We start from the raw sequence: 15,491 nt of genomic DNA on the forward strand, positions 1-15,491 counted from the left end.
GAACTTGGCCATAACGAGGCAAAATTATCTTCCCTCCATTTTGCCCCCAGGAACAGACAGAAGATGAGCTGGAGTAAGAAGAGGGAAGGAGCTACACCGTCTCCCCACGTGGGTTTTAAAGACAGAACAGATAACACATGAGAGGCTCTGGATCAGCTGTTGAGGAGCACATGAATCCCACTTTAAATTCTGCAGTGCTATCTGCATCATGAGGGAGAGGAAGGCATGTGCAAACTGCCGTCTTCCCTAAAGCACCAGAATGCAAAAAAAAAAAATAAAGTCCACTTCAAAATGAGAGGCAGAAGTTGAGAAAACAAGACCTAGGGAGACAGACACAAATTACCGAATGTCTGGATTGCTGTGGGACTGATAGCCTGGGAAAAACTTGGAGGTGGGCGATAACAGGGTGTTAAACAGAGTGGTGATACTGGAGGAGAAACTACAGGCTCTTCTCCCTGGCTGTGGTGCTGTAACCCAGCCTGCAATTTGATCTCAGCCAGGTTTTCTAGCAAGAACCCCTCCGGTGGGAGCCAAAATTGCATCACTGGAAGTTTGTGAGTGTTGGCACACACCAGAGGTGACTAGAGGGAATTGAAAATGGGAATATGGATAAAGAAATACGTTATCTCTCCCGTGAATAATCTGAGGACAATTTCATGCCTTTTCTGAGCCTGAGTAATGCTTTTTTAAGACTGGCAATATTTCATTCTTTTCCCACTCACTGTACTAGAGTAATAAACACTGATCATCACAAACAAAGTTGAAAAATACCTTTGGAAATATCGATCTGTGTAAAACTTCCCACTTACTTCATGTCATAAGACTTTTGATGAATAAGAAGAGGGCAGAACCCAGTCGTGTGTGGACAATACCTGTGTGGAACGTGTGCCCCACTGCTTCACAGGGGGACAAGACCCTTCCCCGGGATCTGACTACCCCCTACCACCGCGTGCCTTGCTGCCTATAAAAGGTCTCCCTGTAACTGTTTGCTGTCTCTGACCTAGTTTTCTTACCTACTTTTATTCTGGTTTATTCTATTTAACTCTGTTATCTTCAGGCAAGTACATTTCTTCTGATATACTCTGGCATACACGGAGATTCAAGTTCTTTATCTACGCAAAGTACAAGTGAAAGCATATATTCTTCCCACAGCTTATCCTTAATTTCCTGTCCCTATCTATGTGTTTATGAATTATCTATGAATTGGTGTTAAAGCCAAGAGGCAGTTAGGCTGAATTTGTTTTAAATACGCCACGTTGTTGTCCTATAAACTGACAAATAAAAATAGGTGATTATCTGCCTTCTTAGCACCCGCATGTTAAGGCACAGTTTTTAAGAGCCTGGATTTCTGTCACAGGGGAGGGGGGTGGGTATTTAAATACATGCCAGCACATTTATTTCCTGTGCCTGGTTGCTTCCTCAGTGAGGTGATGCGAGCTGCTTGAGGGCCTGGTGAGATGGGGGAAACTGAGCATAAAAGGCGAGTCCCGAATGTCAGCATGGAAAGAAAACTGGACGAAAAGGACGAACGGTGCACTCACCAAATTGACATGTAATGGGAGAGGGCAAGGAAGCAATGCCAGCGTTTTGTCCCTTGACTGGGACGAGATAGGGGGCTAAGCCACCCCTTTTGGTACCAAAGAGAAGGGGAAGTGTTTTCCGTGTCCGCTTGTGCTGGGGAAGGGTGTGACAAGCCTGCAGGTACCAACGGACTCTGTCACTCGGGTGGCTCCTCACGTCTGCCCCGACCCCGCAGCCGAGCTGGGCGAGCCGGGCGCTGCTCGGCGGTGGGGGATTGGCCAGGCCCGCAGGACCCTCGCCCCTCTACTGAGAGAGAAGACAAACTCACTCTGTTCCCTGAGGCTGGGCTCCCACGCACGGTTGCCCGCGGGGCACAGTGCGGGGGCCTCCGGCGGCACGGCCGTGGGGTGCGGGGCCGGCACCCCCCAGTCCGCGCTGGGCAACGCGGCACCCCTCAGCCGAGGGCCTCCTCCGTGGGGGTCAGCCCTGCCTGAGCGGGAGGGCCCGCAGCGATGTACAGCTATGCGTGTTCCCTCCAAAAAAGTTGAAATCCCCCTCCACCCCACAGCCATTCGCTGCCATAGTCCCCGTTCCCACCCCAGCTTTCCGCGCTACCGTGCGGTGGGGGCCGCTCCGTCATTCCTGCCCCGCCTGGGGCCATTTGCTCGCTAATTGCTCCTCTCCCCATCGACCGCAAACGGCGGAGGGGGGGCACAGGGGGGGCTAGAGTCGCCGCCCCGGCTCTATTTCAGGGCGGGCGGCGCCGCCCCCCCACCTGTCCTGTCCCGGCCCGGCCCGGGCTCCCTCCGCCTCCCTCCGTCCCTCCCGGCCCTGCGCTGCCCGGGCATGGCTGAGACCGGACGCCCCGGCCCCGCCGCCGCTGGAGGGGACGAAGCCGCCGCCGATGAGTTCCGCGATGTCATCCGCAGCCGGTCGGGTAGGCGCCGCTCCGCGCTCCGCTCCTCCCGGCGAACGCGGGGCTCCCCCGGGCTGGGCTCCCCGTGGGGCGGGCGGGGGCCGGAGGCAGGCAGCTCTTTTTTTTAGTGTTTGGGTTTTTAAAAAATTATTTCTTACTCAACTTTTCCTTGCGCTGTGCAACATGGAAGGACTTTGCCCAGGGCTCGCTGGGGCGAACCGCGCATCTCAATGTGGCAGGAGCGGCGTTTGTGTCCCTCTCTCGACACGGGAGTGTCGCCGTGTGCCCTCCTCCCACCCCCCCCCCCCCCCCCGCCATGGGTGTCCCCCGCCTTGAGCTGCGTTGGTTGTGCCGCCTATGTTGGAGGAACATATGCATGGAAGCAACTGTTAGGCTCCCCTATGGGATAAAGATAAAGTTTCAGGTGCCTTGGGCTCTTTTTGCTCAGCCCTGGAAAGAAACCAAATCCGTGGTAGTAAAGGTATTTATAGACTCTTCAGCGTTTACTCATTTGCAGCACAAGTGCGTGCGGAGCTACAAATGAAATTAACTCTTCTTGAAGCTGTATGTGCTAGCCCAGTAAACGTGCCTTAAAATAACAGTGTCCTTACACGGTTAAATGACTCTTTAAAAATTATCTATCTGTGTCATACTCGTTTTAAGAAACAGCAGCAAAACGCTTGCTATGTTTTACGGAATAATTAGAGCTGCTATGGGACGTTTAACTTTGAAGGTGTTGGGATGCAATAAGCAGAACTTATATTTTCTGTGACAGATTGTGTGAATGTTGTTTTTACTCTAGTAGTGTAAAGACCCTCTTCTGGCAGTATTTGGTGCTTTCCCTCTGAAGTCTCACTGGTGCCATTCCTGAAGATCCTTTGCTCTGGTAGCGAAGTGTTTCTTCAAATGTTACCAGCCTACTGCACCTCTCGTACTTACTGCTTCTTCACTTCAGCATTTAAAAGGATGGTAAAAAGAAAGGACTCCCTGGTGGGAGTGGAAGGTGGTGGAGTTGAGGGGCTGTTCAGGTTTTTTTTTTTTTTTTTCCAAGACCTGCTTTTGGCTCCCGTGTTATGCCTTTTCTCTAAGTTTCTGCAGCATGAGAAGAATGCGAAAAGAAAAAGTGTCTGGTGAGCTGTCTCTGTAGTCATTCCTGGTTAGGCTGGTCGTGTTACCTCTTATAGCACCACATGCTCCCCATTCCGTACTTAGCTCACTTACAGTTTGGGGAGTGTAAAATGCAGGATGAGTACAACACAAAGAAAAGCTCCCTTCATTTAAAGGGGTGTCCTTTTAGTGTGTAATAGTGTATTTGGGCTGTTGCTTGTTTGGAGATGAGACAACTTGAAGGTTGACAAAATACTATCTTCATGTCTATGTGATTTCCAGAAAGTGGAGTTGCAAGTATTAACTTTACTGTTAAGTGCTTACAACTCTGAACTGAGAGTGCTTTCTTCCCACCTTTTTTTTTTTTTTTTTCCTACAGCTAGTAACTACTTTCAGTATTCAGTTTGATTTCTCATTTTATAAATTTGTAATTCAGAACAGACACTCTCCGAGAAGCTAGACAGGAATTGTTACCTATGGATTTCCTAAATATCCCTTACCTTCTTTGTTTCAGTTGGAAAGTCCATTTCAAAATCAACTTTGACAATATGTTAGGTGTGTGATATCATAATAAGTGTAAGATCTCAAATGGCTCTAAAATGTTTTTCCCAGTTTCCTGCTATAAAGTAGTATTAGAATTTAGATGTTAGCAGTAGATGTGGAGCAAACATTTGTGCTTCTTAATTGAACGGAATTCCCTGGTCTATTCTCTGTGATGAATAAGAAACAGGATCAGTTTAAGGATCATAGAATTGCCCCAGATGTTTATAAGCCTGAAGAGATGAAAAAATTCGATTTCCATGGTGACATTCATCACAGGTAAACTCTCTTCTTTTTTTTTTTTTTTTTTTTTTTAGCAGTACTCCCCGGTGATCTTGCTTCTTATCTTCCATTGTTATCATCTAACTCTGAAATGCATTGCTTAAAATGTGATTATGGATTTGAGAAGAAATAGTATATAACAAATTAACACAGCTGCTAGCACAAGTAAGCTGAGAAGAACTTGGTGAGATAGTGTTTGCAAGCCTAAGGATAGGTTCATTTTTGTGGGAGTTTTCTGTAACCTATTGCCTAGGAAAGGCATTTCCGGAGTTAGGATGCTCCATTTGTTTGGACGTGCGTTCACCTTGAACAATTTTGTATCGGAAGTTTTAAGAGGATTTCTTGGGAGTGAAATGCTGGCGCAGCCTCCTTAGCCATGTAGTAATGGTAAGGAGGCTAAATTGTTCCCAAGTGGCACTTCCTAGGCCTGCAGAGAAGATTTTGTGAGCCAGCAGGGAAGTTCTTGATGACTGAAAGTGAAGCTAGTGCAGCACATCCTTGGAGATTTTAGGACATTAGATACCAAAGAAGCTCTAAAAGACATTGTATCCCACTTGTTTTTCACACTGTTTATATCTATTTCATGCTTCCGGAGTTTGCCACTAGCATGGTGTGGAGGAAGGTTTTGGCTTCATGAATACAAAACTTGACCTCTAGTAGGTACAGGTTTTGCTTTTTCATGAAACGAGAAAAAACAGGGTGGAATAAGTTGATGTACATGTCATATAAAAATATTCCACGCTTCTATTTTTTGAGGTCTTGTTCAAAAGCTAAGAACATCAATATTTTAATACGGTGGATGGGCTGATGCAGATAGCATTAATCTGGGCATCCTGCTGTCAACTCTAGGTAAAATAATTGGAAAAAAAGTTACAAGGATTTAATTCATGTAAAACCAAAATAAAATCTTAAAATTAAAGCTTGTTAGCGCAATTTAAGGGAAAGCAGACTCTGCTAAATGCTTTATCAAGAAAATTTGTTAACAGAAAAAGTAATTTCTTGCAGTATATTACAACATACAAAAATTAGTACTAGCAATAAAATGCCAAGTAAATTGTTTAAAACCCACAAAACAGTTGTATCGCACAAGTTGCCATCGGGGAATTGTAATGGAGTTGGGTTATCCCTGTTGCATCTCCACAGGGATAATTACTAGCTCCAGCACTAACTCATCACTTTTCACTTCTGCTCACAGGGAATGGCTTGGGTTGTGTGGGTGTTTGAAGAATATTCACACAAATGCAGGAGTGAGGAATGTAAGCTGTGCTGCCAGAGGGGGACTGTATCGGAGAAGAATTTAGGGGTCACTGCAGGGCTTCATTCAGGATGCACTCATAATGTGATGACATAGGGAAGTATGTGTAAGAAAGATTTTTTTTTTTTTTACTGTTGTGTTTGGTATGGCTGATTCTAGTATGAGAAATGTGTTTAAAAAAAAAAAATCCCCAAAAACCTGAAATCTAAGGTGAATGTCTATGGAGGTCAGCCAGTCATTTTTAAAAAATCATTTTCTGAGAGGTTACAGAAGTGACTTTGTGTGAGTATATTAATGGGCAGAAAATCCTGCATGCTGAAGGCCTAGCAGCAGAAGACATAACAAGAAAGAAAAAGTGAAAGCTAAAAAAAATTCAAATTAAAGCATGTGATATCTTGAGCAGGGAAGACAGTTAACCTCTGGGGACAGATCCTTTGTCTCTAGAGGTGTTTGATCCACCGCTTGGTACTTCTTTTTAAGTTGAGCTTTATCCAAATGCAAGTTACTGGATTCAGTACTTAGGAGCCTGTCATAAACTATCAGTCCAGCCATCTTGTCTGATGGTCCCTTCTGGCCATAACAGTGTTAATGTGTGAATCTTCTCTTAATAGAAGGACATTTTCTACCTAGGTCTTCAGTTCAGTGCTTGCCATCTGAACTGGGCCTTCCCCAGACCCCGTGGACCACCCTGCTTCTTGCTGGTGTGAGACTTAGGCTGAGCATCCTCCCTTTATCCTTTGTCGGGGTGCTGACAATTCTTAAAATATCAGTGGTAAACCAGAATCCATCTGGGTCTCAAGGTTAGTGGACTAAGATTGATCCAGACAGCTGTTCAGTTAGTATTAGCAAAAAGACAGTGCAAAACAGCTACAAATTACAAACATGGTACAAGTTGCAGTCACTTCCCAAACCATTACTAACCATGCCAGTCCCGTAAGTGTGGGTCTTTAATGTATTGTACTTGATGTCATGCTTGTTGAACACAGGGAGACTGTGCTTGGGGAAGTGGATGCTGCAGAGCTTAATAGAACCTATCTTTGTGATTTAACTTCTCTGAGGAACCTGTGGTTTCCATTGTCTGGTATTTCTTTCCTGGCTATACAGTAAAGTACCACCATCAAGTCTCAAATGCATTTGGATGCTTGCTACATTACAAGAATTGTTTTAAAAACCAAAGTAAATACAACTCAAAGCAAAGAGTGTTTTTCTACAATATAAAAAACCTCCATGCCATAAATACTTTCTCATCGATTTAATAAAGATTTAGATTGTATTATTTCTGTTGCAGGACTTAGTAACTGTAGTCATGATTAGCAAGGAAAAGCCCTCTAATTTCTACAGCTCTATACACTTTAGAAAGGGCTTGAGACTTCATTTCTTAACTTCTATTAAAATTATGTGGATCTGGAGCAAGCTGCTCTTATGACATGATGACTTTACTTAGAAGAATGATTTGATGTGGCTTAGAGTTTGAGTAAGGACCTGATCCTTTCTGCATTTCTTTCTGCTAAGTTGCGTGACTTGAGGTTTTCACTAGAAGACAATTGTTCTGGTCTTAATATACAGAATAGCAATTGCTAGGAATTAACACTAAGCAGTATTAAACAAGTATATATCCTGGACATTTGGTTTTCTTTAATGCTGTAACAAGTTATAGGTACAATGTATAGTGGTGGTATAGATGGTTTAATAGACATATAGTGGTTCTTCTCCCTTCTTTCTCCTCTTTGCTTCCCCTGCCCTCCCCCAGCTTTGCTGATGTGGAAGCTGTAGGTCTCTAGAGCTGTTAGTACGTATCCCACACTGGGTAACTTGAGTGGGTTCTTCTCCCTTAAACACCCAGAGACCTGACAGAGTTCTCTGGGTTGGTCAGTGCAGAGGGAACAGCATGGGACTGGGCTCTGCCTGTTTGTCTGAAGCAAGTGTTGCACTCCTCCTCCACACGCTGATGCCTGATGAACAAACATTAATGGTATATCTGATGGGAAAACAAACGACTTGACTAATGGTTCCTTGTAACAGGGCCCGTATGCTGTATCCAAGGTGTGGTAGCTCGCTGGTCAGGGGAACCTCATCTGCCAGTGCATCTCAGCTGTGTGGAGCATGGTGATGTGAGCATGCCAGGGGCTGGGACAGAGTATTTACCGTGCCCAAATGTGCATGCTGCTCCCTGTCAGAGTGTTGAAATGGCATTTGTGGAGTGCTTCTGGGCAAGAAGATAAAAGTGATATCTCAGCTGAATCTGTCTGAGCTTTAGTGGCATGCTGGTGTGGCACTGCTACCCAAACTGCAAAGAGTTGGATCCCCTTCAAAAATAAAAGAAATACCTTTGTGGCTGCTGACGGTGGAGATTTGGCTCTGATGAATCACAACTAGTGAAGGGAGGCTTGTACATGATATCTCTATTCCTGAAAGTGCAGCATGTGGGAAGAACTGTGGATCTTGTCCAGAACAGCTTTAGAGGCTGAGCCAAGCTACTGTGTGAGAAGAACATAAAAGGTCTGTGGTTATAATGCTTACACATATGTTAAAATAAATATCTTATAAACTTGTTTATACATAAATATTTTTACATACCAAATTTGGTTTTGGATGGATATACTTTCCTATCACTTAAAGAAAAAGAGAACTAAATCAATCTAAATAAAACAGAATTAAAGTGTGCATGTAAACTATTCAGACTAGTTCCTGACCTTGCCTTTTCAGTCATGGTTTTGTGGGACACTTGTAGCATGCAAAGCAATTATAGGATGTTAGTGATGTGGTAGCAATATCCTGTTCCTGTCTATCCCACTTCGGGATGTAGATTTGCTGGATCTAATAAGAAGAATCAACTACTGATTTTTAGCCTGAATGTTGGGAGTTGGTGAAACTAGAAATTTCTGTTAATATTTACAATCACAGCCTGTAAAGTTGTCTTTGTAGAAGGTAATTTTTAAGTATGTAGTTTAGGTGCGTAAAATAACTTAATCACTGAAATGTTTTTACTGAGTTCAGGACTTCATCCTGTACTTGAAACTATTGTACTCAAACTAATATTCTGTTTTTTGTTTTTTTTTTTTTAACAATAAATATATGCTTCTCTTGCTGGAATTGAGTTTCCAGCTTGTTTTGTTTTTCTTTACTTGGAGATGTTTCCATTAGTTCTATTATACTTGACAGGTTTTATTTCTTTTCATCAGAAGGAAAATCTAACCATGCACCATATAATCTCATCTTAGTATAGGGGATGCCTTACTCTGTAGGCTGAAAAATTGACTTTTGGGTAGGTCAGTGGATTTTTTTTCTCCCTGTTTATGCATTTAAAAAGCATGGGGTCTGATATGTTCAGAAGTGCTGATCGCTTGCAGCTTCTGTTGGTACTGAATCATTTCAGTCTGAGGAGAACTGGATGGGAGGGAAATCACTCCTAAAAGTATTATCATAACGTCTCTAAACCTACCTCCTGTTAAGCGGTAGTACCTTTGCCCAAAAGTGGGCATTTTTAATTTCAACGGTAAAAGTAATTTAAACAGCAGTTTAGTGAAAATATTAAATTTCTTGCATTTTAAATATGTGTTTTTAATTGCCTACCTTCTGTACCCTGTTGCCTTGGCAACCATGTTTTTCTATGCTAGGAAGTTCTGATATTTCAAATGTAAATCTAAAGAAATGCTATAGGTTTCTTAAACTAGGTTTAGAACTGCAACATCTGTAAACAATTAGCATTTTAGCTCGTTAAGTGCAGGTATGCGTGTTCTTTCTTGTGTACTACAGTTGATTCTATCCTGTGGGTAAGTACCCACATCTTGTGATTAACTGTAAGACTTGTTGGACATTAAAGGTCATGGATTTATTTTCACTAAAGGAGTCTCCTGCAATTTGGATCTCAAATTGAGAGAGCTCAATTTAACACCACTTCTGTCTCTCCCTTTTTAAGGTAGGAATCATCACTGACTTGAATGAAGTGGTGCCTTGTTTATGGTCACCAGCAGTGGGAAAAAAAAACCTCACCCTGGCATTAAGTAACTTTGAAGTATGAATGTCTTGCTTGTGAAAGCTAACCTATCTCCTACCGTGTACCAGTGTCTGGCTGTGTGGTGCTCCATTCATTGTTGAATTTCTGTAATTACTTTAAATATATGATTTAAATATAATAATAAAATGCCACCTCTTTTTTCTGGAGCTTGATGGGTGACGTGCTGTTTTGTGTAATCTGGCAAAAGTATTGTACTGAATTTCAAGGTTAGCTTTATGCTGTCCTTAATACTCTATGACTGATATCGAGCACGATGTGATTGAGTTACGCTGTAGCATGCAATCAGATACCATAAATAGTATTATCTGCATAAAGCCTTGGAAGTGGTTGCTGGGCTGCTTTTAAAGTGCACTTTGGCTTGGATATTGAAGCCATAGTTTGGATCATAATTTTAAAATATCAATCTGTTTATTAGGCAGATAATACACTGTGTAACTATTTTATTTTCTTGTTTAGAAGGCTGATTGAATTGTAAAGAAATATACACTAAGTAAAGGAAGTTTATATTTTGTTCATAGCTTGCAAAAGCTCTTTGTACCTCTTGTTCAGTCAGCGTCTGTGGTCCTTATCAAACAGGAAGTGCACTCTTATCAAATTATTTAGGATGTTTATCCTGCCTAGCAATTTTCATTTCCACCTTGTACAAGAAGAAGAAAAAAAAAATAAATTGGACTTACCCCAAACCTAGTGTTCTACCTAAGTTTAAGACAATGATGGAGGGGAGGAGGAGCTGTACAGAATGTGAATTAGTGAAATCTTCTGGATGAGATGTAGCCCCAAATAAGCTTGCTGCAAAGAATGCCTGGCATTGCTTTATTCAAAAGGCAAGGCATATTTTAGGGAATAATCTCTGACTGTCTTAAGGCAGTATATTAACAAGCAATCATTGAAGTGAAACTGCTTAGCTATGATTTCATGACTTTGTGACGTTAACTTTTTGCTAGATGCTAGTTTGCCCTTTTCATTTTCTCTAATGCCAAGGCAAACTTGTTATTTTGATGTTTGGAATTTATCAAAGTGCTTACAAATGGATTAATGTGACATTTCAACTTTATGTCATAAGATCAGTAGAAGTCAGCCAGCATAATAAAGGTTGTCTAATACATTTATATTCAGTAGTATTTTTATTTTTGATGGCCCGCATCCCCTGCCAACTATCTTCATGAACTGTCTTCAGCCTTGCAGGCTGCCTTCAAAGTGTGAAGTATAAATCTGTTACACCTACAACCTAAACCTATTTCTTTAGTCCCAAATGTGCCTTACAATTCTAGGGATATCCTCTCTTTAGACTGTCACAGTAAGCATGTATGTTCCTAAAAAAAAACTTAGCAACTGTGAGTCAAAATCTTGTATGCAGCATTTTTGGGTTTCTGTTGTTTTTTTTCCACCCACAATAATTAGGCTAATTCAATTACGTTTTGTGTGATCTTTCCCCTTTTATCTCAAGTATAATGTTTTGCTGAATACTAGAGGGAAATAATGCAGGATTGGCAATGTGCACTTGCAAAATATTAAGTGCTTCAGCTGAATGCTAGCCACCTCCTCAGAAGGCTTTCTTGTTGTTGTGGAAGTAGAGTTGTGTGGATTTAAACAATGATAACTTCATAACCTTGCAACTCTGGAGAAGCCTTACTTGTTACTGCTGGTCTGTAGCTTGACTGAAATATCAGTGTGCTGTGGAAAAAAACCCATGAATTTGCAGAGGACTTGCTGCTTGCTTGGGATTATTTCTCCACTGGTTCCTGCACCAAACAGATGGCTGAAGAACGCTTCTACTGTGTGAAGAAACTTTCTGGTCTGCTTCCCAATCCATCTTGGACTTGCTAAATTTATGTTAATGCAGTTATTTTCTTCCCCCGCCCCCTTTTGATGCTGATGGCCATCAACAGCAATAATGGCAGTAGTGTTGGAAGATGCCTTTCCATCACCTGGAATGACTGCTGGGTTTTCTATTGGTTTTTAGAGCTGCAAAGATTATCAGTAGCACAAAAGAGAGCTACAGGTTAAGGCCCGGTAATATGGCACTGAAATATGCTACTTGGTGAGCATCTGTGTGCTGGCTTGATCAGAGCTGTGCAAGATGGAAGTAACCTGAGGCTGCTTCTGTTGAGGTAGGTTCCTGCGCTTCTAGACTCTGAAAGTAATCAGGAGATAATTTGGTTCATTAGAGATAATTAAAGGAAACACTGAGTACTAACTGGATGTAATGTCTTGCAGCACAAGCTTCTTAACTTCTCCTACACCCTTAGTAAAAAAAGTTAAACTATTTGTTTGAATATAACCAGATGGGTAAACATGATAGCCCTTAGGCAGTCTTCCCCCTTCCCACTGAGCAATGTCATATGATCTTGTCTAGAGGGGTGGTCTTACAGGTTTCTATGACGTGTCCTGCTAAACAGAAAAATGAGTCCACAAAAGGAGTGTGAGGCTACGATTTGCATGGCAGTGTAGAAAATTAATTCATCACAATGATTGCCATTTGGCTGATAGTTAAACAGAGGCATAGATAATACTAATGCATTCTTCTTGCAGGACTGAGAAGTCAATTAAACCCCATGCAGCTGAGACAGATCCCTTTTCATCAAGATTTCCTTCAGGACTCATGTGACTTCCTCCAGATAATAAATTAGCAACTGGGAATGGAATACCAAAGTCAGTTCCATTCTTTAAACTCTTAATACATACTCCCTCAGGGTACTTTAGGGAAAAATCAGCTACAGTAGAATTTTTTTTTTTTCCCCTTCCTTAAAAATTGGCTCAAAAAAAAGTCCCCTGACTGACTCATTTAGACTTATGTAAAATATTCAGCTGGAAAGTTCTTAGTGATGTGATTTGTTAGGATTTCAATCATCTGTCATGGGAAAGAAGAGAAGGTACAGTATATAGACACATGACTACTGCAGTCAAACAACTAATTCATATTCAAAACATAAGCACTCACCAGGAAGAGTTTAAAGCTTCTGTAAATCTAAAATACTTTTAAAAGCTTAAGGTTTATGAAAGCGTTGTATTTTTGTGGATAGGCTTTTAAAAGCAATTATTTCTGCTTAATTGATATTAATAATATCTTTCATCTGTTGTAGGTGTTATAATTTGAAAAATATTTCTGAGTTTTAAACTATTCACTTCCTGAAACTGTTTTGAAAATTTTTCATTATGTCAGTTATAATAATGAAAGGGGATGTTGTTGAAGTATGAATCTGTATAAACACTAAAATCCCAACTTCATTATGAAGGATGAGCCTAATGCTCCTTGTTCCAAGATATTGTACCTTCTAGCATCCTAAACAAGTAAGGCTATATGACAATTAAACCACAGAGATACGATATTTAAAACTTGTGCTTTGTTTTTTGTGAGTACCTCTTCTACAGCTGGCTGAAAGAAGAATTCTTCATTCTATCTGAAATTGAAATTACTTTTGCAACAACAAATCTAATTTAAGTACAAAAAGTGAAGCTCACCAAGAGTTGCAGCCATGGAGAGGGGAGTCCAGCTTCAGCTAAGCTTGGGATTACTTGCCAGTACATGCTTTAACAGGGACTGGTGGGGAACCTTCTATACAATATAGGTCTACAGAAAATCCCTGAAAACCTTCAGGTTCTAAGTGTGTGTGGGGTTTTTTTGGGGTTGGTTTTTTTTATTGTTTTTATTTTTATTTTTATAAAAAAAAAAGACAGCTTCTCTTTTTTTTTTTTTTTTTTTTTTTTCTTTTTCTTTTCTTTTCTTTCCCCTAGACTGTGAAGAAAAGGCTAATTGAGTTTCCTGGCCGTAGTGGTGTGATATATTGGAGTTCTGACTTTGCAGTGTTGATTAACTGCTGGTAATCTACTTGTAACAGAGCAAGATGAATCTGTCTTACATTTCAAATGTGGATGGCTATCTCTGATCAAATCCAACTTTACTTCAGTTTGCACTCTGAGCCTAATCTGAGCGGGCTTTCCTCCAGATTCAGATGATGCTTCAGGAGCTGCACCTGCCTCTGGAGGCTGTGCCACCACTGTGTACCCCAGAGCTTGACTTACAGCTCCTCAACCCTCCAGCTGTTGAGGGACCTGCCAGAACTTGATGCAACTCACTTAAGTTAATGCTTACAAGTAAAGTTAAAGATAAGCACAGGCTGCTCTGGCACAGCGTGGCTACCAGCAGTAGCCTGGGCACTTGACATGTTAGCCCTAGTTGATAGGCAGTGTACCAAAACCAGCATGATGGCAGCTGTTGGCTCTTCTGAAAACAGAATAGCATGTGAACTGTATTGTATTGTAAAAAAAAGAAAGTACGGGATGTAGTAGTACCCTAGTGATTGAAAGTAGTGGGTGGTTGGGTATTCTAGTCTGTGGTATTCTAGTAGAGAAGGGAAAGGATTGCAAAGCTCTGGCTATGGTTCCTTGCTAGAGTACAGTTAAAGGAGAGATGAAGCCTTAAAATAGACAAATGTGTTCCCTGTATATAATAACACGAATGTATGGCGGATAGTGCTATTGCTGGAGTGCTCTATTAGTTTAAATTTAAAAAAAAAATTCTGAAGCTATAATTCTTAAATACTACTAAAACAAGTGCATTCTATATGCTTCTACCTAGACAGGTAGAAAACTTGTTAAGAGAAAGGTATAGTATATTAAAACCTAAATTAATTGACAGTGACTAGATGAGAAAGAACATGTAGTTCTTTCCTGTGTCTTACGTATGTACGATACACATACCTCTTCCCTCACTGAGGAAGAAAAAGAAAAGTTTAATTTCACCTCAGGTTCCTTATTAAATATCTTAACGTAATTCAATTAGAGTGCTACTGGCAGCAGATTGCAGAAAACTTGTTGAAGTAAAGAGCAACTTGACATATTTTTGTTTTCAGAACTTCAAGTACCAAATCATTTAAATCCAATCAGATTCTAAAACTAGCAGTGGAATAAAACCTGCTTGTGTTTGGGTGGGTTTTTTTTTTGTTTTGGTTTTTTTTTTTTTTTTTTTTTTTCCCTCTTCTGTGTATTAACTGACTTCACAGGCATTTCATGCAGACATGAATGTGACTGGAATAAGGATATCCATTTTCAGGGTTGATGTGAACCAGAAATTGCATTGACTTACCTTAAGTATGTGTGTAGTTTCTTTTAATGAAGTAATGAACATAGTACATAAGCCTGAATACACTGAAAGGCAACAAAAGCTGGGAGTTTTCTGGGTATAATTATGCATGGGATTTGATAAGTTTCTTCCCCCTGCCCTGGTGGGAAGTTTATCTACTTATTGCTGTTCATAAGAATTTTAAGAAAGCTAAATTCAGCTGTTTCCTCAATGGATATATTTTTTCAAATACAGCCTATTCAAGCACAAACCAAGAGACTTCAAAGTCAATTATTAAAATCAGTAGAAAATGTAGGTATGTGAAATGTGGGTTTTTTTGTTTGTTTTTTTTTTTTAATGTTGCTTGATGTTTAGTACTGAACCAGCTCAAGTCTATATAATGAAGAGATTTGTATTTGACATTTGTGCTTGTATTATTTGAATGCTGAGTTTATATCTCAATTCAGGAAAGTTTACTGGCAATGGATCACTCATTTCAAAAATATAGCAGTGTTACTCAAGTAATGCTTATGTGTTAACTTTTAGTTGTTTCATAGCACACAGTATATCCTACACATGGTCTTGCCTGTGATGCTTGGGGGAGGATTCCAAACTCCAGTTTTCTGTGAAATGAATATGTTATTACTGACTCCATTGATCAGCATGTCTGATTTTATTTTTCCCAGAAGGAATAAAAAACAGTGATCTGTGATTTAGTGTAATCCTGTTATATTCATATACATATTTCAAAGCAATAACTACAGTAGGCTCTTGGTTAAGAGAGCTTAAT

The 15,491-nt window shown here is 40.8% G+C and overlaps 1 protein-coding gene across 10 annotated transcripts in view; it reads left to right on the forward strand.

Moving 5' to 3' along the window:
• The first annotated feature begins 2,344 nt into the window (after positions 1 to 2,344).
• Positions 2,345 to 15,491, forward strand: part of DMD (dystrophin) — a 1,302,935-nt gene continuing 1,289,788 nt past the window's right edge. For all 10 annotated transcript variants that reach the window (XM_086766697.1, XM_086766715.1, XM_086766672.1 and 7 more), the window contains exon 1: positions 2,345 to 2,458. In XM_086766697.1, the coding sequence (XP_086622823.1) occupies positions 2,368 to 2,458 (91 nt within the window). In that variant the 5' untranslated portion in view covers positions 2,345 to 2,367. The remainder of the gene's footprint in view (positions 2,459 to 15,491) is intronic.

The sequence above is a fragment of the Chlamydotis macqueenii genome, chromosome 1 (assembly GCF_036417535.1).
Source record: "Chlamydotis macqueenii isolate bChlMac1 chromosome 1, bChlMac1.mat, whole genome shotgun sequence".
NCBI lineage: Eukaryota > Metazoa > Chordata > Aves > Otidiformes > Otididae > Chlamydotis > Chlamydotis macqueenii.